Consider the following 27,778-nt stretch of genomic DNA (forward strand, 5'->3'; position numbering starts at 1 on the left):
GCCTTGTTCTCAGTGTTCTTCTGTTGGAAAATGATTACCTCATGTACTCTGCTTATTCACGACTGTAATCAACCCAGTCAGGCACTCGAGGTCTTTCTTCACTGTTAACACTGCCAAGGCCCTCTGCCTAACCTTCTGTGCTTTACCCTCTCACTCCTCTCTACACTCCCAACTTCCACGCATGGTAATACAAGTGTGCCAAGCTGTGTATTGTGAACCATCCTTGGACATTATTGGCAGTGCAGGCTTGTGTCTCCCAGTACGACCATTGCAAGCAGAGTTTCAGTTACTATTTTGAGAGAAGACATACGACCCAGTGCTTAAAATTAGTCACTGATGGGTGAGTTACCAGCAGAAGGTGAGTAGACACTAGACACTGGGGCTTGAAGTCCCACTTGTCACTCAGGAATTGTTGTTGAGTTTTAGGGACAAACATAGGAAACACAACTGGACGTTTGTCTGCTTAAGCATGAAGTTGCAAAATTTGCCTCAAAATATTATATCCACGTCACAGCTAAATTTTCCTATAGCTGTTCCCCAGTGTCTCTGACAAAGGCATTGAATACTATGAATTTTAGTACCTATTACCACAGTGTCCTCCTTTGCAATTGTGAACGGGTCATTGTAGAGACTGTCATTTTCTCAAGTTCTCCTCCACCTTTATAAGCATATGGAAGAAGGAGAGGACTGGGACAGTTGAAATCTGTCCTGTAGTAATAATTGCTAGAGTGTTCAGCAAAGGATGGGGGTTGGTGGGGCCAGAGGTCACGGACACGCCTGACTTCAACCTTGCCCTTGGGCAAGGTTGAGCACATTCTGTGTTGGTGAGGGTGGTCTATGGAGTCGACAAACCTCCCTGGCTCTTTAGCAAGCCCATAGAGTGGATTTTAGACATGGGTTTTGGCAGGGGTAATCAGCAAAAGTCAACCCAGTCTTTAGGCTGTGTCAGCGGATATATTGGGTTTGGGAGGGGCTGAGGGGAGTTTGAAGGAACCCTCATGACCCCTGGACAAGGCTGGGGAGCTCTAATGAGAAGGGTCTGTGCCTCACTCAGAAACAACCCTCCCTGACCCTTAAGCAAGTTTGAGGGAGTGGTATGGGCAAGAACCATTACTCCAATGGAAATTCAGTTTCAGACTCAGAAAGAATCCCTGATACGCTTTGACTAGTCAGCAATATAGCTTTTTCAACAAAAATGTGGATGATTCTTCCCAGAATGTTTCAAAATTCTACACGATTGAAACGTATCCGAAAAATGAATGTTTTTGCACATTTCTGCAGAAGAAACATGGATGCTTTCAATAGTTCAGTTGCATGACCTTGTTCCAGATCATGCATCTTTTGCAGTGGAATAGGAACCCTAAACAGGAAGCAGACTGGAAACATTACATGTTCTTCATTTTGTCAACCCACAGTTACTGGAAGACCAACACACCCTCAGAGAGGTAATATAGCTTAGCCACTATGGCCTTGTGGGGCGTCACTGCTTCAGGCTTGATGCTTTCTGCTCTTCCAATGACTCTGCTTCCATTGTAAGAAAGAAAGAAAGAAAGACAGAAAGAAAGTTAGTTAGTTCAAGTGTCCAAAATATTTCTTAGGACCCAGCAGCCCATGCTGACAGTAGTTAAGGTTGCCCAATACCAAGGATTTCCAGTCTTGAGTCCTCTCCAAGCCTCTTTTTCCCTCCACCCTCCACTTCCTTTATCTGTGTCTTTCTCTTCTCGGTTCTTTTTCGACCCATCTTTCTCTCTTTTTCTCAGTTTTTCTTTCTTTCTCTTCCTATTTTCTTTCCTGCCCTTTGTCTCTTACAAAGGGGCCAATTCTTCTTCTTCCTCAAAATGAGTGTGAATGCCCACCACCTGCAACTACCGGTTCAAACTAAGCAGTACCTTGGCTCACAATCTCACTGGTAGCCTTGTTGCTGATATTGCGATCCTGCCTGTTCGATAGGTAATCAATACAGTATTTGATCCAAAATACAGGACTTTCATTTAACAATGCCCTGGATTTACATTGTGCTTCCAGAGCACAGAGCCCTGTCTCAGGCATAGCACTGACCTCTCTCATGCCACTTACCGAAGCATGTTGTGCACGTGGGCCTATATGTACCCAAATGCATGGCGGAACCAATGAGTGGTGGTCAAATATATTGAATCCATGGACGTATGGGATCGCCAGATTATGCAACAGTAAGTACAAAGATGGCGTTGTGTCATCAATGTGTGTGCGTGTGAAAATCTTAAAGTCTTTTCTCTCTCATCCCTTCAGTGGCCACTTTGGTGTAGTGAAGAAATGCCGCGAGAAGAGCTCAGGCACGCTCTATGCTGCCAAATTTATCAAGACCCGGAAGTGCAAGGGCAGCCGGCGAGGGCTGGATCGCGAGCAGGTGGAGCGCGAAGTATTCATCCTCCAACAGCTGGATCACCCCAACATCATGCGGCTGTACGACCTCTTTGCCAGCAAAGCTGAGATGGTGCTCATTCTAGAGCTGTGAGTACTCAAGATAAGTCTATGCAGGCCTGAGTTCCCTTCCTCTGTTTACTAATGCTCTATGGGGCTGCATCCTCACTATAAATATTTTCTTGAATTGCTTTTTTTCTTATGGGGTGTTAAATGTCTATGTCTGAAATACCAAAACTTTAATTAAAGAGGCCATACAATGAATGATGCTACAATATGTCTGAAAACCCAAACAAACATCATTAAACAAAGCAACATTCCAGAATGCTTATTGCTGGTGATTGTTAGTGAAACAGGACTGGATCAAGTGTACTGCTTCCTTCCTTAACTTGATGACCCCATTAACAAACCAAAGAGGGACATTGCAGATGATATCAAAGCCTTCCTGACACTTTGGCTGCGGATTTGATAGTCAGGAGTATGCTCTAGTGGCGGGTAACGTTTTGAAACTAGGCCTTAAATAAAGAAGGTGTTCTTATTTGGCGTTAGAGGGCAGTGCCTTCATACAAGAGTCTGGAGGCATTCGGGTAGAGGTAAATTCTTCATTCATGTTAGGATCTTGGGCTGCAGCAACAGCAGTTAGGTAATGTCAGGGGTCCGTCCTCCCTCCTACTTACACCGTCGCCTAGCTTCCACTGCCGATCACACCCTAACATTGTACTACATCACTCTCATAATGCCACTCTCGGCTCAGGCATACGTAGAATGGAGACAACCTGTACACTACAGTCTTCCTGCGGGGCACATCGACACATGGGAATGAGTGGTGGCTGATCGCAGATGACCTCAAAGATGCATAGGCGCTAGAAGAAAGGTGACTTTGAAATTGAAGCAAGGTTATCACCTAACGTCTTAGCATCAGAACACCATGCTTCAGTCTTGTCCTTTCCTTTTATGAATCACTGCCATCAGGTTGGTCAGTCCAGTTGGTTCAAGTGAAGCTAAGACTACAGCTCCCAGAATGCATAGCGCTGTGAAATGAAAGCACGGGCACGGAAGGATGGTCCTCGACAACATGGCTGGAGGTGAAATCTTTAAGTGGGGGCCAAATTAAGAAAGTCCCTATATTTTCGTCTTTAGCCATTGGAAACCAGCCAGGCATCTCTTTTTTTTTTTTAATGTTCTTATGTTTTTCATATACTTTGAGGCTGATCCTTCACATTTGCAATACAGTGATGACTTTGAAGATGTCAGCCTTTGCCAGTACGTGATTCATAAAAATGATAATTTGCAAAGAAAGAAGCTTGTTGGGATGAGTACATTTACTCTGCCCCCACCACTTCATCACACAATCCAGACAGAGGCCATCCTTTTAAAATCGTATATTTTTTACAAGAATATTAAAGTGTAAACTTGATTGGTTACGAATCAGTAAGTGGTTTTTCCTAACCCATTGTGTAAACTTTCTTTGGACGCATCGAAAACATATTCTGATTCATTCTGTTTTGAATTTCTGTGGCATGACCTGTTCTCGGGCTCGCCTTGCTTGAGATCCCCCTGAAAGAACCAAGGGCTACATGTACGTAGCATTTTGCACATCGAAAAACAGCGAATCGGGCCATCTGTGACATGCAAATGCACTTTGGTATGTTCAAACCCATTTTTGCGATTCAGTAAACTATATATCGAATCGCAAAAAGGGATTGTGAGCCGCAATTAGGAAGGGCTGTTCCATTCCTAATTGCAAGTCGCAGTCCCATGTATGATTGTTTTGTGACCGCGAATGCGGTCGCAAAACAATCGCAGTTAGCACCAGTGTCACACTGGTGCTAACCCATTCGCAAACGGGAAGGGGCCCCTTCCCCTTTGTGAATGGCAGTAAAAACATTTTTTCATAGCAGGTACTGGTCCTAAGGACCACTGCCTGCTCTGAAAAAATGAAACGAAAACGTTTCATTTTTTGTTTTTGAAATGCATCTTGTTTTCCTTTGAGGAAGACGGGCTGCATTTAAAAAAAAAAAAAACTGCTTTATTTAAAAGCAGTCACAGACATGGTGGTCTGCTGTCCCCAGCAGGCCACCATCCCTGTGAGGGCGGCCATTCCCAAGAATATTCATGAGATAGGGCATTTGCGACCCCTTTGCGAATCACAAACAGTGTCATTGACACTGTTCAACATAAGGTTTTGCGACTCGCAAATCGTGAGTCGCAAATCCAATCTTTAGTACATGTAGCCCCAAGTTCCACTAACTTATATAGGGTACCCCACTTCTGCCACTCTTAAGCTATCACAAGGCAGATGGGCGATGGGTGGGATCAGGGAACATGTTTGTAAAACAAGACTATCAACACTATGCATCCATGGCCCTCATCACGATTTGTATTGAGTAGAATTTTTTTGTTGGTGATATATAAGTGGCACGGCTTAGGTTTTTCTGAATGCAGAATGCCACCCAAACATACTGAATGAGATTCTGCAGATGGAAATAACGCACTCGGTAATACAACCTTCCTTTTCCGGGTATCTGTTCAACCTGCTAATGGAATGGTAACACCATCCAGTATCAGTGCCACAGGTCTGTTTCTACCACCCTATTTTTACTAATCAATTGGTAATGATGACCCATATATGAGTTTGTCATCATTGTCACAAAAGAGTGAGCTAAAACCTCAAAAACGAGATCAGTGACCAGATCAAGGATCTAACCCACCCCAAAGAAGCATCTGATACCGTCACCACTGACCTCAAAGAGTGAGCTTGACGAGGGTGACCAGATACCTAATAAAATTCATTTCCTCAGGCAGGTTTCACTCTGGCGAATCACAATTTCTGCTTCCTTTCACACATGTTCGAAAGCAGACCTGCCATATTTGTTTTGATGCCCTCATCTGTAGTGATTTAAGTTCTCTGAAATAATGTACATTTTGGCTTGATATTACTTGTGCATTCCATTTGTCTTGGTGTGGCTTAACTTCAGAGGTTTGGACTGGCAAGAGTCAGCATCTGAAGGATTGCAATAACTCGCCGAGCTTCTGAAGTACTGTTGCTATGTCTTCCAGTGTGCCTCCAAACAAAGAGTTTCAGCCGGGAGTATTACATTGTTACACACACTACTCAGTGTCCTAATAATATTTCATAGCACACTTCTTCTGTTCCTATCATTTGCAAATTACGCGTGTTACTATTGCCCAGTTTAATGGTAGTTAATGTACCCACCTCAGAATGGTGAGTCAGTCTTGCTGGCACTCCAGCTAATGATCTGCTCATCGCATGCTTTAGTATTGAGTGTTCAACTCACTGAGCCATCCAGTTATCTAATTGCGGTGCAGTGATTGTCGTTTAATAGGAAACCCTGCGTAGACAAATTCTTACCCACCCCCTTCCAGGCTCCTGGACTGGCCACATGAAATAGCTTCAGGTCTATGGAAGAGCAGCACCGCCACACACAGTCCTCTCTTGTTGTGTGCTCTGGAGCACAGAGCAGTCCCTTAGCCTCAGAGCACTTTATACTTTCCTCTACTAAGGGTGTCTACTGGTTGCAGAGATTATTTCCTAGGGAAAGCAGGCTTGTCTGTGCAGTGTTATCCAGGTCACCTCCAGGAGGTTGTCTAATTACTTCCTGTTTGAAAAACTATCCTCGTGTCATGATGATGTCTACAGACTCAAGGCATTTTGGGCCATATGTATCAAAGGGTTTTACCCATTCTGTGTCTATGGGAAAATGTGTTCATACATATGGGCCTTTATTTTGTGGGCAGGGGCATCTGCACGGGGCGGAAGGGCACGAGGGACGCTTGCCCCCTTGGATTTAGGTACAGCCGGGTGTGTAAACTCACAGTGCAGCGTAACACAACAGCCGCCGTAGTGTTATGTTGCCTGCACTAGCATAGCTGCGCCCCCATACTAAAAAACAGTCCAGTGGCGCCACCCTGAAAAACGTGTTGCATACGCCCATGTTTGTGGGTATACTTTTGTTGGATGATTGCAGTGTTTCCTTTGTGGGGGTTGAAAGATTGGTTTGAGAGAGAAGGCTTTCTCTGTGTGACCTGATTTCTAGGGCGTTTCTGACGGGGAAAAGGTTGTCATTTCATAACAGAATTGTTGAGATTCACTCATTCTCTGCTGGTTCTGCAGACGTCAAGCTGAAAAGTCAGGGATTTTGAACTCACATTGTACAGTTTGTGAATTTAATGAGATTGTAGTTGGAGCTCTTTGAACCCTTCTGTATCTAAGACTTGATTGATTTTCGTTATTGAGATCTCAAGCTGGGGTCATACTTCGGCCACTGCCAATATTCCTAGTTCAACAGCAACTGCCTCTTCTTGGAATTCTCAAGCAAGAAATGCCATTCTGTATTGATTTGTTCAAATAATTGAGTGCACAATGTTTTTCAGCGTGAAAACTCTTTTGACCAGACTGTGTTTTTCGTAAGTGTTTTTTGAATGAGAAACTGTCCCTGCAGTTTGTAGGCTATTGCATAGAACTAGGCATAACCAGTGCTTAATATGTAAAAGAATAAGTGCTGGGGCCCAAGATTTTGCTCAGAAGTCTGTGGCTGGCTCTCGCAAATGTCAGAGTACTGTGTACTAAGGCTGTGTAGTCTTGACTCTACCTTATTCCTCTTTCATCTACAGCACATTCCCTCTGCCCCTTTAACTCGTTCTTGTAGGTTTTTTCATCTCTGCTTTCTTTCTTTTTCTCTATTTTCCTTGTTACTCTTCATATTTCCTTTGTCCTGTTTGTTTTTTCTCTCTCTTTCTCATGGTCAAAGATTGTTTTGCAAAAATAAGTGCAGGTCCCAAAAAATCAGTGCTGATGGGCCCCATCTGCAAGCATTTGTTTAAAATTCAGCACTGGCTGTATCATGATGTGCTTTTCTGTTCTAGCACAAAGGCAAGCATTTTTTATGCACCTGCAGGGCATAGAGTGAGATCATTAAATCCAATATTATTCTGTTAGCCAGACAGCGCATCTCAGAAACAGAAAGAGACAAACCTTCCCTTCTGTTTCCGAGCTCTACTGTCCAGTGGTGCTGGAACAATTTTCAGAGTGGGGAGATGCTGCATCGATGTTACATCACTGAATTCATAGGGATTGTGAAAAATTCAAGCATCACACAAAGTGCAAGTGTGGCAAATGAGCCATGCCCATTCAACAGGAGAGCAGTAAGGATGTGATATGTAGCTGATCGCGTATTTTAGGGGAACACTGTCGCAAATATGTTACTAAAGCAGGCTTCTCCAATGAGTAGCTCGTGAGCTACTGGTAGCTCCACAGTTAGGTATAAGTAGCTGTCGTGTGTGCAGACCAGCATATTAAATTAGAAGCTTCTGCTTGGTTCATTTAACATATGTATACCAACGTCTAAAAGTGTGCACCCTGGAAGATAATGTGCATGTTTGCAAAACTCAGAAGCTTTTGTCTGGATAAATACGTTTCAATTTTCTAAATATAGTTGATGCTGATATTTGAATGATAAATCATGTGGTACTGGGAAACGTTATTACTAATATAAAGGAGACTTAGTACTAATATTATTACCTCTGTGCCGGGGAATTGCAGCTATGGTTGTATTACCCGCATAAAGGCATTCCATATTGACATTACTGGTGGCAGCTGTGCTTGATGAACTGAGAGGATCGGTAGTAATCTTGTGTATGGTGGCCATCCTTGTAATCATGTCTGTTGTGGTCATTATTATATTAGTAGTTCGTAAAGGTTTTCATTGAACATAAGTAGCTCTTACTTCAGAAAAGGTTCAAGACATCTGTACTAAAGCATGGTGTGGTAGCACACTGTCATGTACAGGGCATCAAAATGGGCACTAAATTTGCACAGACATTCAGTACTACTGATGAAACAATATAGTGAACATACTATAATATTTACCATTTGCGGATCACCAAGTAAAGTGTCTTAATTGTTTGATCCTATTTGATCCGATTAAAATCTTTGTTTCCATTATACTTCAGGATTACAAAAAATGTGCTTCATTTGTACTTTCCTAATGGCTAGTGTATTGCGAAATATGTGTAAGTTAATTTACAGGTATTTAAATTTTGTTTTACATTAGAAAAAAAAGTCCTACAGCCTTTCCTTTCACACTCCTCCAACCCCAACAAGAGTGTCAAATAGTTCATTTTACAAAATCTTCTCATTTTGCAGGCAGAAAAAGAAACCACAATCTCCATATTAAAAATAATTTATCAGAAGACATAGCCTGGCATTTGGCTCCTGTCTTTGATACACAAGATAAACACAACATATAAGGCCATCTTTATTGCTCATTCCCCTTATGAAATCCAGAATATTTGGGGGGTGTTTCACTACCCCACTCCTACATCCAGTGCCTTTGCTTCTATCTATAAAACAGGCACTCTGTGCTTTGCCGGTAAAGCCTATCATGATACACCTTAAGTTCTAATTTTAGGAAGCATTGGTTTTATGTTATCTGAGTGAAATAAAGTGAGGGGAAATGGTAGTTAAGCCTGTACTGAATGAAATGCCTGCCTCAGCAGCCAGTAAAATTCTCCGAACTCTTCACAGGATGGGTATGTGTATTATGGTGTTAATTGACATGAGCGCTCAGCAAGTTAGTTTGTGTTAGACCAGCTTCTCCGAAAGTCTGTATTTAGGGAAGATTAAAACCATGCCTTGTTTGGCTTGGGAAAGGAGCGCTTGACCTTTTTGCCAGCAAAAGTGGTAGTTGATAGGCCGGGGAGGAAGGCCCCCTGCATGACTTTTGCAGGCGGGCCCCCCCAAGTTTTGTTACACCACTGTTCTAGTGCAGTGGTTCCCAACCTGTGGTCCTGGGACCCCTCGGGGTCGGCGAAGCCTCCTCAGGGGGTCCCCGTCTGCTTAGAAAATTAAATAATATTAAGAGATTAGGTCCCAGCAGTCAGTGGAGGGGGTCCCTGGATTCTAATAATGATTCACTTGGGGTCCCCGTGTTCCAGTAATGATAAAGTGAGGGTCCACAGAATTCAAAAGGTTAGGAACCACTGCTCTAGTGTCATGGTGTGTTTTGACCATTCCTTACAGAACTAGTTTTCTAACTGTCCTTCTTCCATAGTTCATTTATTCAGCTTGCAGGTCTGCCATCCCTTCAGCTCCCTTACTTTCTGGAGCAAGAATGTAAAAAGAAGCGTATGATAAGAACAGAAGTAATAATCAAGAGGATTACACGAGTAGCCTTAAGAGACTGAGGGCCTGATAGCGAGTTCAGTGGTAACAGATAATCATCTGATTTTGCAGCATGAATCTCTTCTAGATTCACAGGGTGTGCATGATTGCACCACTTAGTCTTCAGGCCTGGTGAGTTCATCAAAATAAACAAAGTTTATCTTTACAGTTTGACTTACGTTGCCATCCACTTTAAGCCAAAAATACCTCAGTACGAGACCACCAGCATCAAATTATTTGTTCTACTTGATGGTTCAGAAAGGAAACGGAAAGTTGTTGAGACAACTAGTGTATTCTCGGTGTAAGATTAATTCTCATCTGGATTTAGCATTAGATTTGGCATGTGCATTTTTACATTACTACCCAATTCGAAATCAAGCCCTGCTGAATTTTAGAGCATTCCGTCCTTGTCTAAGGTGAATGAGTAGCTTGTTCCAAACTAAAGAACGTGTCATGAGTTAAACATACCTTGATGCATGACAAGGAGAGGCTGACATGGCTGCAATCTCATTGGTATTCAATATGGCGCTTTTGGGTAAACAATTTATAGGTTTAAGAGTACTAGTTTAAGGTGCTGCAAGGTAAGCCTACACTTTGAATTATTAAAATCATTATAATAATTTATAATAGTTATGATGACTATGATAATTATCATTGACAAATTTGGCTGAAACAGTGGGAAAGAATGGTGCCCTAGAACACCTGTGCTTGTAATCAGTACAACATTTTCTCCATGACAGTGGCTGTTTCCCAATGCACTTTGGGCTGCTGTTCAATATGTAAAAAAACAAAAAAGGTCTGGGGAAGCAACAGAAGTGCGGCTCTAGGGAGGAGGGTGGGAGCCGCAAGAACACAATACCAGGTGAATTTTTAATCACACTACTCCTTCAGAGCGTGTGTCTCTTTGTGCAGAGTCTGAAGTGTTCAAAGAATAGTGTAGTGTGGCTGGGGCTCAGTGCACCATGTCGGGCAATGGCAGCTTGAACATAATTTTTCTTTGACAGCCGTCCAATCAAGTGGCAGTGGATTCACAAATCTACAGCTGATTAGCAAATCTGCAATGGATGGAGGGAGAAAACACACCCTGATCCAACCTATTGGTATTTTTTTTAATGGATCCATAAATCCCTTGGAGGATCCGTGAATTAATTCAATCTAGCTCCATATTCTAACATCTTTATGCTCAAATCGAGAACTGTTTTATATGTTATTTTTTAAACTACTGAACAGATGTACACCAAGCCAAGTAAAGGCACTGCATGGAGTAAAACGTAACTTTCCCGCCAGATTCGGTGTAATTTTGTTCAGTCAGTTTTTCTGCATGGGCGAGATAACTATCCTATTGGAATTGAAATGGTAAATTACACTTTTGCCCCCACTCCTCTTCCTCTTGGCTCGCACTTGACGGATGTAAATAAAACCTGTCATGAAAGACCCAAAGGAGATTTACATTTTCTTTTGGAAATGTTTTTGCAGATTCGTTGATGATGCGGGAGATATTAAGAAAACAAAAAATGTCTTTGTAAGAAATAAACTGACTAAACGTGAGACTGGCATGGCAAATTAGCTGTCTTTAAGCAGATGTAAAAGGGACAGACTTGCTTCAAAATCTCTTAATAGATTTTGCATCATCAGCCAGGGTCTTGATATTGATTGGGCATAATGAAAAATGTCCATTCTGCCCCTTCTGATGGTCATTTCTTTCCTCCTATATACAAGGCCGTATCTCATATGGAAACCTTGAGATTCCCTATTGAAATTTGAACATGCTAACAATGTAAGTTCTCATTGGTGACAGTGAAGCTTGTCGCTGAAAACAAAATGTTCTCTGTAAAGCAGCAGAGCTTTCAGAATGAGGTGCGTGTGATGTTTGCCAGCTGAATTCCCAGACATCCGCAGGGAGCTCTGTCAAACACAGCTTTTCAGGATTAGAACATGCAGCTTCTGACTGAAATTATAAGAATTAATAGCTGTATCTTCAAATTAATCCGGTGATATGAGGTTGGGGGAAAATAGTGTACTGAGTCACCACACATCATACGTTCTCACCCTCTTTCTGTTTGCATATGTATACGTAGGCTTTTATTCTCTCTCCATCGGGATTCACATATGGAAAACAGTCTATAAGAAAGGCATAAAGCTAAGGTGTAATGTTGAGTAAAGATATTAAGAGTTTATAGTGCAAGGTGCTGTTGGTGCACAGTCTTGGTGAGAAAAAAACTCATATAGATGTAGATCTAAAAATTTACAACAGATCAGGGTTAATATATCAGATTCAGATCGTTATTTGGCGGTTCTCGCCATCAAAAGTCATAAAGAGCAAACAAACGCATACATAAATGAAAAATCAGTATGAAAGTGAATAAAAATCCATGACATACTAAAATATGATAAAATAGAATAAACATAGTAAAAGATAAGATTACATAATAATATGAGCCAAAACAATTAAAACCAACTATTATCAACAGACTGGCTACCTATAAAGTGCATTACAGTTCATATATCTCTCCACACCATATTTCTGTGCAGTGCAGATGAGATAAACTATATACCAATAAATGAAATTGCAATCATTTTCCTAGTCAGTTGCTCTCCTAAAACTGTGAACTAATATAAGGCCTATCATAATTCTATTTGGGAATTAGGGTAATCCGGCGTCTTGCACTCTTACTAGTTTTCTAGATCCGATAAATCTTTTAGAAAGTTCAGAGGGGTGAGGAGAAACACATTAAACCATTCTAATCAATTTACTCAGCAGCTCATTTGGTCACACATTGAATCTTGGAGGCAAAATCAAAGTTCAAAGATAGTTTAAAGCCAAACTTATGTAAATGAGTCTCAAAATCATACAATAGAAGTACAGAATTATCAGAGGTGAGTTAAAGTGTTGAATCAAGTTAAAGCATACTAACAGCAGACATACCTCAGTAACAGCTATACAGAAAATAAGAAACAAAATTTGGTGCTCAGAATCCAGCTCAGATACTCATGCCTAACTATTGAACCTATCAAGACATAACTAGTCTAATAAGATATAAGAAACTCTTGTTTCTCTAATGTAAGCCAACGGAAAATGAGTTAGAAAGGTCAGCACTACAGACACCTCAGTAAATGTTTCTGAAAGAGAGATATGTGTAGCACAAAGACACATCAGCCAAAGCAAGAGAAAATAGAGGTCTGCACCTCTCTAGTGGCCAGATGTAGGAAGAGAGCAATTTGCGACTTGCAAATTGCGAGTCCCTGCGACTCGCAATTTGCAAGTCGCAAATTGCTATGCAGTACGGTGTCTCAGACACCGTCTGCAACTCGCAATGGGGTCGCAATGACCCACCTCATGAATATTCATGAGGTGGGTCGCAAATTGCGGCCCCATTGCGAGTATAGGCACTCGCTAACATGGAGGCCTGCTGACGTCAGCAGGCCTCCATGTTAGCGACCTGCCTTTTCAATAAAGCATTTTTTTTTTTTTTAAATGTAGCCCGTTCTCCCTAAGGGAAAACGAGCTGCATTTCAAAAAAATCCGAAACCTTTTGTTTCGGTTTTTTCAGGGCAGGGAGTGGTCCCTTGGACCACTCCCTGCCCTGAAAAAATATTTTGGGGTCCAGTCTCAAACTGGAAGGGGTCCCATGGTGACCCCTTCCACTTTGCGAGTGGGTTACCATCCACTTGAAGTGGATGGTAACTGCGACTACATTTGCGACCGCGTACGCGGTCGCAAATGGAGTTGCATACCACTGCGACTCGCAAATAGGAAGGGAACACCCCTTCCTATTTGCGATTCGGAAATGCATTTTGCGAGTCGGTAACGACTCGCAAAATGCATTTCTGCATAGGAAACACGCATTTGCGAGTCGCAAACGGCAGATTTTGCCGTTTGCGACTCGCAAAGTGTTTCCTACATCTGGCCCTAAATCTCTAAGAGTCCACTCTCGTCAAAGGGCAAAGGAAATCTGAACCTCTAACTGGCTAAAACACTCTTATCCCACCAAAACTCAGATAATTGATGTAACAGCCAGTAACTTTCCATAGTCTGTACGTGATTATGAATGGTAAGTTCTCATTAGGCTTCAATCTCCCTGTCCAAGCATCAGAACGACCTTGGATAGTTCTCGTATTCAAGAATCCAGAGGAGATTTTTTTCTTCACAACTCCTCGTTAATACTCCATGTCCTTGGCAACACGTCTTCCCATACCCCTTTATCTACAGCTAACAATAAACTTTTCATTAACTGAAGACTTAGGCAGATGCACCTGAAAATAAAGAAATATACAGCAAGAGCAAAACTTCCACGTTGAAGGTTAAACACAGAAAAACATTTCAGGCCTTAACTCCACTCAACTTAATAGAGAACTCCATGCTCATTTGAATACATGGTTATACGTGCATTCCACATAAGTACCATAAAAGGGAAATAACTATGAAAATATAATTTAACTAGATTATCATAATATTCATACATTGAATAATACTGCATACATTTATACCTATAGGTATACTTCAGCTCACAACTTTCAGCTCTCTTCGTTTGCATGAATACATTTAGGCACATATATATTTATATATATATATATATATATATATATATATATATATATATATATATATATATATATATATATATATATATATATATATATATACACACATACATATATAATTGAGTACTATTCATTTCTCCTTCTGGAACGCATAATGCCACAGCCAATTTCTGCTCTCACAAGGGTTACCATATTGAAAAGGAAGCCAGTGGTTTCTAAGGATTCATTCAAGTGTCAGTTAATTATTTGTGATTGTGTATGGCATATCCAACATACAACAGGAACACAACCTTTCTCTTAAATTACAGTATATCAGGCAAGCAATCAACAATGCATCGTGAATGCATATAGAATGGTCCCGGAGAGTGGCAGCAAACAAGTGTGCTCATTTGATTTTAAATCTTTTGCTTATCAGTATGTCAAATTTCCATACAGTTGGCATATCTTTTCATATAATTTATGTAATCAACTCTTTTGAAATTTGCACTGGGACGAGTATAGTTAGTTGCAAAATGTGCCAATGAAGAATAAAGTAAGTGAGTATGCAAAAGTAGTGTTGATGCCTATCCTGAATCTAGTTCAAGAGTGCAGAGCAGCAATCAATCATCCATCCCTGAAGTTCGTCATGTATTTGTCTGTTGATTCAGTTACATGAGTTTTAAAATGTTGACGTTTCAACCCTTTTGATAAGTAATCCCTGGGTCTCATCAACACATGCAAAAAGGAGGGCTTGCCAGGTCGCACAATGTGGAGTATAATTTTCAGCATAGGACAAGGCTCGCCTTAATCAGTTACTTATTCAAAATAAGTGGAAGAGACTGTAGAACTGCTGCTATTCCTTTGATGTTGTGATGTAATTATACCCTCATTATACATTATGAAGGAAAGATCTAACACTGGCAGAACCTTATCTGCATGCATTGCTCTGATTGTGAATGAATCCTTGGGAACTGCTTTCTTCCTTTATAGTATTCTTTTTCTTTTTTCTTTATTCTTGAGTCTAAAGATATTTAATTGCAATACAGTTCATCACTGATTGAGTATTCTTCTGTTCTAAAGAAAATTATCCATATACAGATATATCTGTCATGTCTGCTGAAAATACTTCCATTCACTTTCCCAGGACGCAATTAATACGTGAAATACATAATTGTCTACCTCTATAAAGAGATACATCATATGTTCTCTGTTGGAAAATGGGTTACTGATGGGTGGGAATGTTAAACCCTTCTCAAGTAGCAACCACCATTCCAGTCAAGCAAACCTCAAATTAACCTGTGCTTAACACTCTGGTGGTTTGGCAGAAGGGGGTTAGGCTTAACTTAGAGGCAATGTGTAAAGTATTTATGCAGCACTTCAAACAGTAATAAAGTTAAAACACAACACAAGAAAACTCCCACACTAATTTAGAAAATAGAGTAATATTTAGTAAAGTATTTGTCAAATTCCAATCAGTAGAACTGGAGATGTGCAATTTTGAAGATTTAAGTGAAAATAGTACTAAAAGCACAAAGCGCCAGCTGTGGCCCTGGTTTGCGAATCGTTGCGATATCCTGTGTCAAGGATGCATTGCACTGCAGCAGTTCCAAGGAGCTACAGGGCTGCAATGTGGAGTCTTGCATTGTCATCGACAATACTGCTGACAAGAGGCTTATGATCCAAAGTCCCACATCAAGGATGCATCCGCATAGTGTGCCTTCCAAGGAGCTGCGCGCTGTGATTCAGAGTCTTGCCTTGTCATCAAGGATGCTGTCAGGGAGGCGATTGCAATACAAATGCCTTCATTGAGGATGCATCGCACAGCGGTGGCTCAGAGCAGGTTGTGGGTGCATGGGAAGTCCTGCATTGGGAATGCATCAGGGATGCATTGCGCAGCAGTGGTTCAAAGTGGCTGCAAGGAGATCCATTGCGCTGCATCAATTCTGCACATAGGCCCACAGCTGGGCTGACTGAGCACTTTCAAGCACACTTTCAAGGGCTCATGACTGGGGTGGCACCACTTGGGGGGCAAGATTCACAGCAGACTGAGTCCAGGTGCTGAGTTCAAGGTGGTTAGAGCCTTTTCTAGCCTTTAGACTCTGATCAAGAGGCCAACAAACCAGCCCTTGGAGTGACTCCGGTGGTCCTGGGATCAAGATGCCGGTCCAGTCCTTTCACTTAGGCAGTAGGCAGCAGGCAATAGAATAGCAGTCCTTTTTGCAGAGCAGCACAATAGTACTTCTGAGTCTTCCACTGGTCCAGAGGTGTACTGAAGAGCTGGGTCTGAGGGTCACTTATATATACCTGGTGCCCACTTTGAATTAGAAGAAGGTTCTGGAAGTTTCCACCTCATAAGGTATTTGAAGTTTCCTGCCTCCGTCTCCAGGCCCCAGCTTGTCAAACCCTTTGTGAGCGTGTTCAGACAGAGCCTTTGTGATGTTAAGTGTGGTAGCTGACAGCTCCTCCCCTCATATTTTTGGAGATAGCCCATCCTGCCAACACCTATATTCCTTCTTCTCACTGTCTGGGAGCAATACACAAAGACCAACTGCCAGCTACACCTAGTCATGTTAGCCAGGAAACAGGGTGCACGCAACAAATGGTTAGCACAAATAAATGCCAACTTTCTAAAAGTGTCATTTTGAGAATTGTGACTTAAAATATGACTTAACCATTAAGGAGGGTTTCTAAATTGCAATTGTTTAGACACCAAACTTCACATTACCACCCGCTCCCTATTAAAAGGTATCACTTATTAATTGTAATAAGGAAACCTAATTTTATCCTACGGGAGAGGTAGGCCTTGCAGTAAAGAAAAGTGAATTTAAGAGTTTTTCGCTATCAGGACACAACTTTTTAAATATGCTGCACCCTGTCCTATGGGCTGTTTAGGGCCTACCGTAGGGGTAACTGATATGTATAAAAATGGAAGATTTAAACTTGCAAAAAGTTTATTTGCCAGATCGAAATGGCTTTTAAAACTGAACACACCACCTGCAGTGGCAGGCCCGAGACATGTTTTACAGAGCTACATATATAGGTGGCACAATCAGCGCTGCAGGCCCACTAGTAGCATTTAATTTCCATCTTCTGGGTACATATGGTACTACTTTGCTAGAGACTTACAACAAAATTAATTGTGCCTATTGGGTGTAAGGTAATGTCACTATGTTAAAAGGTGCGAGCACACACACTTTAGCACTGTTTAGCAGTGGTAAAGTATACAGAGCCTTAAGCAGCGGTTAAATTGTAAGAGAAAAAGTGCTTGTGCCCGAAACCTAAATTAATTGTGCCCATTGGGTGTAAGCCAATGTCATTATGTTTAAAGGCGAGAGCACACAAACTTTAGCACTGTTTAGCAGTGGTAAAGTGCACAAAGTCTTAAGCAGTGGTTAATTTGTAAGAGAAAAAGTGCCAGTGCCCGATACCTTAGTCAGAAGCCAATGGCCGGTGCAATGTAACGTCAGCTGAATAGCATGGTCGCGTACCTCTGAATGCACCTCAGGACGCTTTAATCCACTGTTAGGCACTCCCTCCACCATTATCTCACTCTTTTTTTTTTACAGCGTCACCCATGGGTGTCTGAGCAGCACTTTGGGCACTGGTACTTATTATTTTACAAATAAAGCACTGGTGACCCTCACAATCTCTTTCTGTTTCTGCCAGCAGTCATGCTTCCTTTGCCTCCATGTACGCCTGAAGACTTTATAGATTACAGTTATGTGATATAGTTATTGTATACCATACCAATTGACTGATTATCTTGTACCAGAACTGGGGAAACAATGAATGCTGTTTACAATGGAGAGATTGTGGAAACGAGATAGGGCTTCGGTTAGAGGCGATGATGAATTCTGGCAGGTGAAACTTGGATCATGGTTCGAAAACCTCCCCAGCTAACTACCATGAGGTGGAACCTCTTTCACCTCAGTATTGTTTATTATAAACACTCATTCATTGGTTTTCAGCTCTAGACTCTTTGCAGAGCTTATTCATTTCTGAGGGAGGGTTTTTATCTGGCCTTCACGCTGTGTTTTGAAGATCCACTACTGTGCACTCAACCTCCCTTGGTTCTACCTTGGTATCAGGTGAGACAATTTGCAACACTGTAGCTTACCCCTTTTTTTCTTTGGAGATTTCAGATAGGTACTTTTTTGGATCTTCTGCGACAAGGCTTAATGTCACCAGGTACTCTAATCTCTCTTTGCTGTGTTTTTTGTGTCACTCAGTGTATTACTGCTTCTGTGATCATTTCAGTTTCTTTGCCTAGCTGTTGTGTGGAATCTGAAGGGGTATAAAATAAAGCTTAGCTTTTCTTACCAGTTTTTACCCACTGCACTTCTCTTGCTCAGCCCTTCAGGGTAGGTTCTGAAGTAGACTTTGTCCTCAAGCCGTGTCTTGGTCTACAGTCTTATCTTTTCTTAGGCAAATCATCAGCCTGTCTTGGTATTTAATCTATGTCCTCACCGCCTCCCCAATCTACCTCACTGGCCTTATATCAGCTGTGGACTAAAGGACCAATTTGACAGCCCTATGTATTTATGAGTACATGGTACAATCTAGATAAGGACTCACATTTATAGTATTTTTGTGGTTCCCTCAAGTTTTAGGTCTCCTCAACTTCCTTGTGCTCCTGTTGTGGGAGTGGGGGGGCAACAAGCCTGCTACATGAAATCCATCCGGGTTCCCTGTAGACCATGTCATGTTCTGAACGCACGCCCCCCTGCACTGTCAACAACAATCTTGGGTGGTGTCCATGTAAACTGGTCACCTTCCAGCACAGAGGTCTTCGTGTTGGATCTGACCACCAGCTCCGCTGTACCTCTTGCATCGTTGCACCAACTTCTCCAAAGGCATTGACTTTTACAGTGGCATCTCACAGTTGCCGATACACCTTGCTTTGTGCAGCGCCTTATGAGGTACCGTAAGTGATTCTTCTGCCTCCTGCTTCTAAATAGAACCTTGAGGGAGAAAGTTTAATTTTCTGGCATAGTTTTCATACTTTTTCAATGATAGGGGGGTCTGTTGGAGAATATACTGCCAAGAGCTAGGCAGCTTCATGCTTACTAGCATAGCTCTAGGTGACTAAATTCCTGTATGCCCATAGTCCCTAAATCAACCCCCAGTCTTCTTTTATAATATACTGAAATTGTGACTACTTTTGTATGTTCTTGTTCCGGGCCCTTAAAAATTATCTGTAAATCTTCTTCAATGCTGATTAGCATTTTAAGATTGTAACCTCTAAAATGCCTTCCACACCCTGGCCTGTATGATATTGTCCAATTTGACATAGACAGCAGGCTTTGTCTAGTCGTAATTTCACGGATACATCCATATGTTTTCATCGACCTGGGATGGGTGCCTTACGGAGCCTCATCTCTGTCGTCCAACCACAAGAATACAGTATGAACAAATCTATTTTAGAACATTCCATTGTAATGATATAAACACGGCAGAGTTTACCACATTCGTGGTAAATATCTTCTGAATGGATTTTTTTTACCACACATACCATTACGAGTATTAGTATCATTGCTGAGTCTGAGTATGCCTAGATAATGTCAAAACATGCTAGGATAAGGTGACTGTACACTAAGATTATGTTCTGCACTTAAAGAAGCAGAAACTCTCCCAGTTTCTGGCCTCCTAAGCCCAATACACTATTGCCATCCTTGGTTATTGCTTCTTTCTGGTCCTCTGGGTTAGGGTTTACAATGGACAAACTCCACAGAAGGGACTACATTGATTTTTGGAAACGTCCCATGGAGTACCAAGGGCTAGGTCTGATGATGGGTGTCCTATTAAGCTCGAAGTTTGGTGCCATTACCGTATGCTGGTACCATATAATAGCATTCCTCAGAATCAATACAGGTAGTTTACTTCAGGGCCCACCACACCAGGTTTTCCTCTCTTTATTTGGATTTTATTGTTACAACTGGGCTGGAACAATGTGTTAGTATTACAACTTTACTCAATATGTGTGATTTCTGTAGACTGTTGTTCAAGATATTATAGTTTCAACACAAAAGTTGGCTACATGCTGAATATGTGGAACTCAGCAGTCAAGATTATCTGGTATATGTTCAATACATAACACTTGAATGCATTAAAGAGATCCTTCTACAAGTCAGATTTCTAGCACCTGAAACATTAAAGTGATCCTACTATTGGACCAACATGTAGGTCTTGAATACAGTGAGGGGATCCTACTACATGCCCAATGTATAGGATTTTAATGTAAAAGAATGCTGCTATGTGCTGATCCTATCTGATTGTATTCAAACTACTGTTTCATATAGCCTTATGCCCCTATGAGAAGAATATTTAAACATTTGCTGAAAGCCTCAACATTCTAGTCCAGCCTCTCAGACTCCCCAGAGCTGCCCAGCCCATGACCTGAAGACTAAGGTTTACGCCTGATTGGATAATACTCTCTTGGACAAGTTTAAAATGATCTGAAGTTGACACACATGTACTGCAGCATTTCAGCCCAAAAGTAAAAGTGCCCCACGTTTATGAACAAGGTAGTAAAAGAAGAAAAGTTCCCCACATTTGTAAATTGAGCAACTGTTGCCTTTTTAAGGAATGCCATATGTGTGGTCTGTAGTAACATTTCGGAATTGATGCAGTGACGTGTACTAAGTTCCTAGCTTATCAAAAAGATAAGTACACTGATATGCCCCTACTCTTCCTACAAAGCGTGACTGCTCCAGCCATGGTGCAATGCAGGCAGTGAGATAACAACATCCACATCATGCACAGTGCTGCTTGCTACTGCTGCCTAGTTGTCATTTTAAGATTACAGATCCAGCCCTCCACACCACAAAAGAGGTCCGCACACAACCACAAAACTGGCCATCACACTCCCCTGTCGGACCGGCCCAACTCCTACAGGCCAGTCCAACCAGGTCATAGGCTGGAATCACAGAAGACGGATTTAGACAGAGGCAGAAGGATTATTAGAACAATCAACCCACCGATGATTGAATGCTCTACATTAAACAGAAAGAAGCAATAAGACAACATTTCAATGTTGGAATAGAAGATCTGTACCAGCCATTATTGTCCCTCTGCCAGTCCATTCTCTGCAAAGGATCATCTAACATTCCAAAGGTCTAATAAGAAAAGACATAGCAAAGGTGTAAAACATTTGAAACATTTTCAATCAGCAAAATATATGCGTGGATTTAACCGGCTGTACGGTTTCAGAGGGATAACACTTTTACACAAGAGGGGGAGGGTCTGCATGTGACCCCATGACAGATTGGTAGGACAGGCGATTTGAGGTAGCGCTGCCCTGTGTCTGGGTGCTCAGTTAGAAGTGTTTGGGGTGTTTGCAGAAAAAAGGCAGGTGATTAACATAAGTACCTGGAAGTGAAAGGCGTACACATTTTAAACTCATATATTAGATCTGTTGCTGTGAATCTGCCATACCTTGGAATTCAGATTCTCAGTGGGTCAAGAGGATAAGATATGATCGAGGCACCAGCTGCAACACAAAAGCTTCAACGTAAATCTGCACTTTTCGGAAATTTTTGAGAATGTTTTTTTCTTGTAGGCAGAAGAAGGTTGTAGAGCTTCAGTCCCCAGCTTTAAGTGATGTAATGAAATTGTTGCTAAAGCAGCCTGGGTCCCATAACATAGGGTAGCTGAGGTCAGCTATTGGCCAGGAATGGAGGGATGGGAAGGCCCTGTGACCACAGACTGCCAGGAAAGTGAGTGTGAAAGAAAGTGACCTTCCAAATAATACTGTGGGTGAATACAACCGTTTGGTAATCCCTGTGGTCTATTGATCCTTCCGAAGGCACTTGGCAAGAACCCTCATGAGCAGGAGATGAGGATGTGCCCTCCCTCTCTTAGCTAAAGGATATAAATCAGGCATCGTCAACCTTTTCTGTAGTCAGAACTACTTATGTTCAATTAATATCTTGCGAGCTACTAATGTTATTAGTGTTGTAATAATTGGCGCAACAGACAAGATTGCATTAGAGGCCACCATATGCAATTTTACCAGCGATCATCTCAGTTCACCAGGCATAGCTGCCAGCAGTAATGTAAAAAATGCTTTGCCAAAGTGGATTGCCCCTATGCGGGTAATACACCCGTAGCTGGAATTCTCCTGGCACCAAGGTAATAATATTAGCAATAAGGCTTCCCAAAGCCACATTTCTCACTCAAATATCAGCTTCAACTATATTTTTAAAAATTGAACCATATTTATCCAAAATCAGCTTCTGAGTTCTGCAAATACGAACACTTCCTTCTTGAATACACACTTTTAAACTTTGGTATACGTATGTTAAATCAACCATGCAGAAGCTTCTAATTTAGTAGGCTGGGCTGCACACACAGGAGAGCCACTTATACGTAGCTGTGAGCTATCAGTAACTCATGAGCTACTCATTGGAGAAGCCTGATATAATCTGCCTAACAGGCTCTGAATGCTGCACCCGGGATGGATTCCAGAATCAAGGGATAAGGTGCACAACTACACATGATAAATGGGGAATCCAGTAGGCCTTGGGCTTCCCAGCTGCAAGTCTTGCATCAGTAGTTCTATCAGTGCAGTCCTAGGGAAATCCTGCCCCTCATGATACCGAGGTTGTAGTCCAGGCTTATGCAAGTTCAGTCCTTTCATACTCGACTGATCTTCGACTTGCACAGAATGACTCAATGTGCTGACCTGGGATGGTGGCACAGTCTCTCTTCAGATGTGTGGGCTGACCTTTACACCCCTCTTGACCCGAAGAATCTGGTAGACCATTATTGCTTGCCCAGGGCCGATACTTCAGTAAGGCAACTTATTGCTATTGTATTCCTAGAGCTAAGTAACAACAACAAAAAGCCTGAAAAGTATACTTTTATTCGGGTGTAGGGAGCGCTCCAAATGTAAAATACAATTTTGTTTGCAGTGCTGAAATACTTTACTGTTACTGCCTGACCAGCCACAGCTGAGGTGCCTTCTGTATCAAACAGCATCTCTCAGACCACTCCAGAGGCCCCATTCGTTTCTAAAATGGCTGCTGTGATCTGCGTGGACGTGGCAGCCCGGGCGGTTGGGATGCTTATAGCTCGGTTTTACTATTCCTATTTGAGCTGTTGTTAGCCTGTGCAAGTCTGCCTTCTTTTTCCATGCGAGTGGCAGGGCGGAATGTGCATAGTACACATGATTACTCATTGGCTTCCATTTAGTGTTAGTGCAAGCGATCCCTTTATTTGTTTAGACAGATGGGATTGCTCTGCGTATATTTATCAACTTAAATGTTTATTCTGAAAACATGTTGTGCATTCAATGTGTCGGGCAGATCTGCTATTCCGCAGCTGTTTGTATTGGATAAGAGGCTTTTTTCAGAAACAAATTATATACTGTCAGTTGTAAAGTTCTGGAAACACCTCCTCTAAAAGACATTTAATAGATACTCCAGTGAAGGATCCAGAAATGATCGATAATTTGAACACAGCTTATCAGGAGAGACAGTCATCGACGGACACAACCCTACTAGGCCGTACTGACATCAGAATGTGTGCTGTACAAATGCCTGTAACATTACAATGGAAACAAGCATTGGCACAGGCTTCCTTACATCGTAACCCTAAACATGCAGTGCAGATGCAATAGATATGGCATTGGCTGCTGACTTGTTGGCTTTACGAAAGCTTATTTTTTGCTGTTAGAATGGGTGTCATATGAAGACATACGACACAGGAGTGGGTCAGTAGCAGTGCTGAGGGACTGCCAGATCTCTGTTTAACTAGAACGAGCATAGTCTGAAAGTCAAAATATTATTTTTAATGTAAAAGCACTTATTGCACCAGTGGTCCCTGGCACTGAAAGGGACTACTTATTGCGTGGATGTGTACACTGTGCTGGAACAAAATGCTGTCACTCACAGCCAGGTTAGCCAATGCCAGAGGGGAGCTCACGCTGTGCCCTAGAGCTGTATGCTGAGGTGGGGCGGGGCAAAATGTACAGTGGCTCAATAGATAAGAGGGCAGACTGAAAGTCCATGTGCATAAGTATCTATAGTGGACACATTTCTTTAAAAAAACAAAAGGTGTTGGCCTAAAAAACAGAGAGAGTTTGTTGTGATGACCTAGACCAGGGATGATATCTGTACTTAGAAGGTGAATTTAAAGAGCACAAATGACGTGTGGCTCTCGAACTGGGGTCCATGTCTGCAGGGTGGGAGCCAACAGTAACCAGGTGAAAAAGGACTTTCTGGAAATTCATGTGAAACTTTGCCATGGGTGGTAAGCACAATATAAATACTGTGCTGAGCCCTTTTTTTTGGCTATTTGGATAGTTCGTACTTTGGGATCCATAAATTTTTTTCCAGATAAGGTGTCCATGTCAAATATGCATCCTTTTTTCAGAACATTCTGGGGATCCTAGAGATATTCATAGTTTGTGTATTTTCCTGAAGGGGACCGAGAAAATAGGCAAAATATAGCAACATTTTGAGTTTTTTTTTAAGAAATAGGGAAAAAGTGTATTTTTTCCCTAAAAAGGGCATCCATGAATGGTTTACTAAACCAAAGTCACCATCTTCCCAGCTTTCAGGAACATGCAGAGCTGAATCAAAAAAAACTAATTTTGTACAACAGTTTTGGCATTTTTCTAAGAGGTAGCCATTTTCCCTATTTTTTGTGCTCTCACCCTACTTCCAGTTTGTGGTGGAAACCAGTGTGAAACCCATGGGTGAGTCAGAAAAGCTATTAATTTCTAAAAACTAGACAAAAGTCCGAATTCAGCAAGGTCATATGTAAAGATCCCTTAACGTTTTCCCAAGGAAAATAACTGTTGAAATAAATATTGAAAATGAGTATGAAAAAATGGGCATTGTGACAAGATTTTCATCTGTCACTTTTTGTCATGTTGGCAGGTTGACAAAAGCAATATACTGTTACATCCGCTATACCCCTCTGGGTGTGGGTATTTATTGGGCTTATAGGTTCTCCAAAAACCCATGGTACCCAGAGCAAACAACTGAGCTGTACCGTACCATGGGTTTTCATTGAGTACAAAGTATAGACCAATTAATATAGCGAAATAGGCAGAGTGAAAAAGGGTATCAAGAAAACTTATGTATTTCTAAAATGGGCGCATGATATAGAGTTTAGGAGCACTGGTTATTTCTATCTTGCTGGATTTGTGGATACCCATACTAGCGTGTGATTTGAAGGGTATTTTTTAAAATGTCATTTTTCTTTAACACTAGCTTACATTTGAAAGGGACAAATGCAGCAAAATCCAATTGGTAATAGCAATTATTCTACTATTCTATGCTTCTGCAAGTCTCCCAATAAAAATGGTACCTCTCTGGTGTGGGTAGATGTAGTGCCTACAACAGTAAAAAGCCCAAAACACAACATGGACGCAGTGCATTTTTCCACCCAAAACGGACCTTTTTTCTAATGTGGGCAGCTCTAAATTTTGGAACCTAGCTCAGCAGGCACCTAGGGAAACCTAGCCAACCTGTACATTTTGAAAAACTAGACACCTAGGGGTATCCAGGGTGGGCTGACTTGCGTGGCTCTAATCACATTTTGTTACCCAGAATACCGTGGCAAACCTCACACTTTGACAAAAAAAATGCATTTTCCTCAAAATTCTGTGATGGAATCGTCTAGAATCTGCTGAGATCCACAAAATTCCTTCCACCCAGCATTTCCCCAAGTTTTCCTATAAAAATGGTTCCTCACTTGTGCGGGTAGACCTAGTGCCTGCAACAGGAGACGTCCTAAAGCACAACATTGGATGCAGCACATTTTTCCACCCAAAATGGACTCACATTTTCCAATGTGGGTAGCTCTATATTTTGGACCCTAGCTCAACTGGTACCTAGGGAAACCTAGCCACCCTGTACATTTTTTGACAAATAGACACTTTGGGTGTCCAGTGTGGGCTGACTTGCATGGTTCGCACCACGTTTTGTTACCCAGAATCCCATGCAAACCTCAAACTTTGAGTAAAAAAACATTTTCCTCACATTTTGGTGATAGAAAGTTCTAGAATTCATGGGGAGCCACAAGCTTCCTTCCCCCCCGCCGCTCCCCCAAGTCTCCCAAAAAAATGGTACTCACTTGTGTGGGTAGACCTGGTTCCTGCAACAGGAAATGTCCCAAAACGCAACATGGACGCAGCACATTTTTCAACCCAAAACTGACTCTTTTTTCATTGTGGGTAGCCCTACATTTTGGATCCTAGCAGTGCTGGCACCTAGGGAAACCTGGCCAACATATACATTTGTGAAACCTAGACACCTAGGGGTATCCAGTGTGGGCTGACTTGCATGGCTCTAAAAACGTTTTGTTACCCAGAATCTCCTGCAAACCTCAAGATTTGAGTAAAAAACATTTTCCTCTTATATCTGTGGTGGAAAGTTCTAGAACCCAGGGGTGGCCATAAACTTCCTTCCACCTGTCACTCCCCCAAGTCTCCCGATAGAAATGGTACCTAACTTGTGTGGGTAGACCTATTGCCTGCGACAGGAAACAGACCAAAACAACATGCATGCAGCACATTTTTCCACACACAACTGACCATCTTTTTTCCAATGTGGGTAGCTCTAAATTTTGGGCCCTAGGTCAGCTGACACCTTGGGAAACCTAGCAAACCTGTACATTTTTGAAAACTAGACACCTAGGGGTATGCAGGGTGGGCTGGCTTGTGTGACTCTCACCATGTTTTGTTACCCAGAATACCTTGCAAATCTAAACCTTTGAGGAAAAAAAACACATTTTCCTCACATTTCTGTGATGGAAAATGATAGAATCCGTGGGGAGCCACATGCCTCCTTTAATCTGGCATACCTGCAAGTCTCCTGATAAAAATGATACCTCACTTGTGTGAGTGGGCCTAGAGTCCGCGACTGGAACCAGCCCAAAACGCAACATGGACAAAGCACATTTTCCTACCCAAAACTGACTCTCTTTTTCCAACGTGAGTAACTCCATTTTGTGGACCCTAGCTCAGCTGGCACATAGGGAAACCTAGCCAACCTGTATTTTTTTTTAAAACGGGACACTTAGGAGTATTCAGGGTGGGTTTACTTGTGTGGGTTTTTCCACATTTTGTTACCTAGAATCCCTTGCAAACCTAAAACTTGGAGTAAAAAAACATATTTTCCTCATGTTTCTGTGATGGAAACTTCTAGAATCCATAGGGAAACACAAACATCTTTCCACCCATTATTCCCTCAAGTCTTCCGATAAAAATGGTATCTTGTGTCTGTAGTCCTTGTGCCCGCGGCAAGAAATGTCCCAAAACCTAACATGGATGCAGCACGTTTCTCCACCCAAAACTGACCCTCTTTTTTCAATGTGTGTAGCTCTAGATTTTGGACCCTAGCTCAAATGGCACCTAATGAAACTTAGCCACCCTGTTCAAAACTATACATCTAGGGGTATCCAGGGTGGGTTGACTTGCATGGTTCTCCCCACGTTTTGTTACCCAGATTTCATTGCAAACCTCAAAGTTTGGCTAAAAAACACATTTTCTTCACATTTCTGTGATGGAAAGTTCTGGAATCTGCAGGGAGCCACAAGCCATTCCCCCAGGGCACTCCCTATACAAAAATTGTACCTCACTTTTGTGGTTGGGCTTAGTGTCTAGGAACCAGAACAAATCAAACCAAGTTCAAGTACTCCCATTGATGTTAGTTTGATCCTGTT

The 27,778-nt window shown here is 41.9% G+C and overlaps 1 protein-coding gene across 6 annotated transcripts in view; it reads left to right on the forward strand.

The window, feature by feature from the left end:
• Window positions 1-27,778, forward strand: part of LOC138268326 (death-associated protein kinase 2-like) — a 430,402-nt gene that overhangs the window by 302,051 nt on the left and 100,573 nt on the right. For all 6 annotated transcript variants that reach the window (XM_069217857.1, XM_069217856.1, XM_069217855.1 and 3 more), the window contains one exon: window positions 2,269-2,490. In XM_069217857.1, coding sequence (XP_069073958.1) covers window positions 2,269-2,490 — 222 coding nt within the window. The remainder of the gene's footprint in view (window positions 1-2,268; window positions 2,491-27,778) is intronic.

This window comes from Pleurodeles waltl, chromosome 12 (assembly GCF_031143425.1).
Source record: "Pleurodeles waltl isolate 20211129_DDA chromosome 12, aPleWal1.hap1.20221129, whole genome shotgun sequence".
NCBI classification, from domain to species: domain Eukaryota; kingdom Metazoa; phylum Chordata; class Amphibia; order Caudata; family Salamandridae; genus Pleurodeles; species Pleurodeles waltl.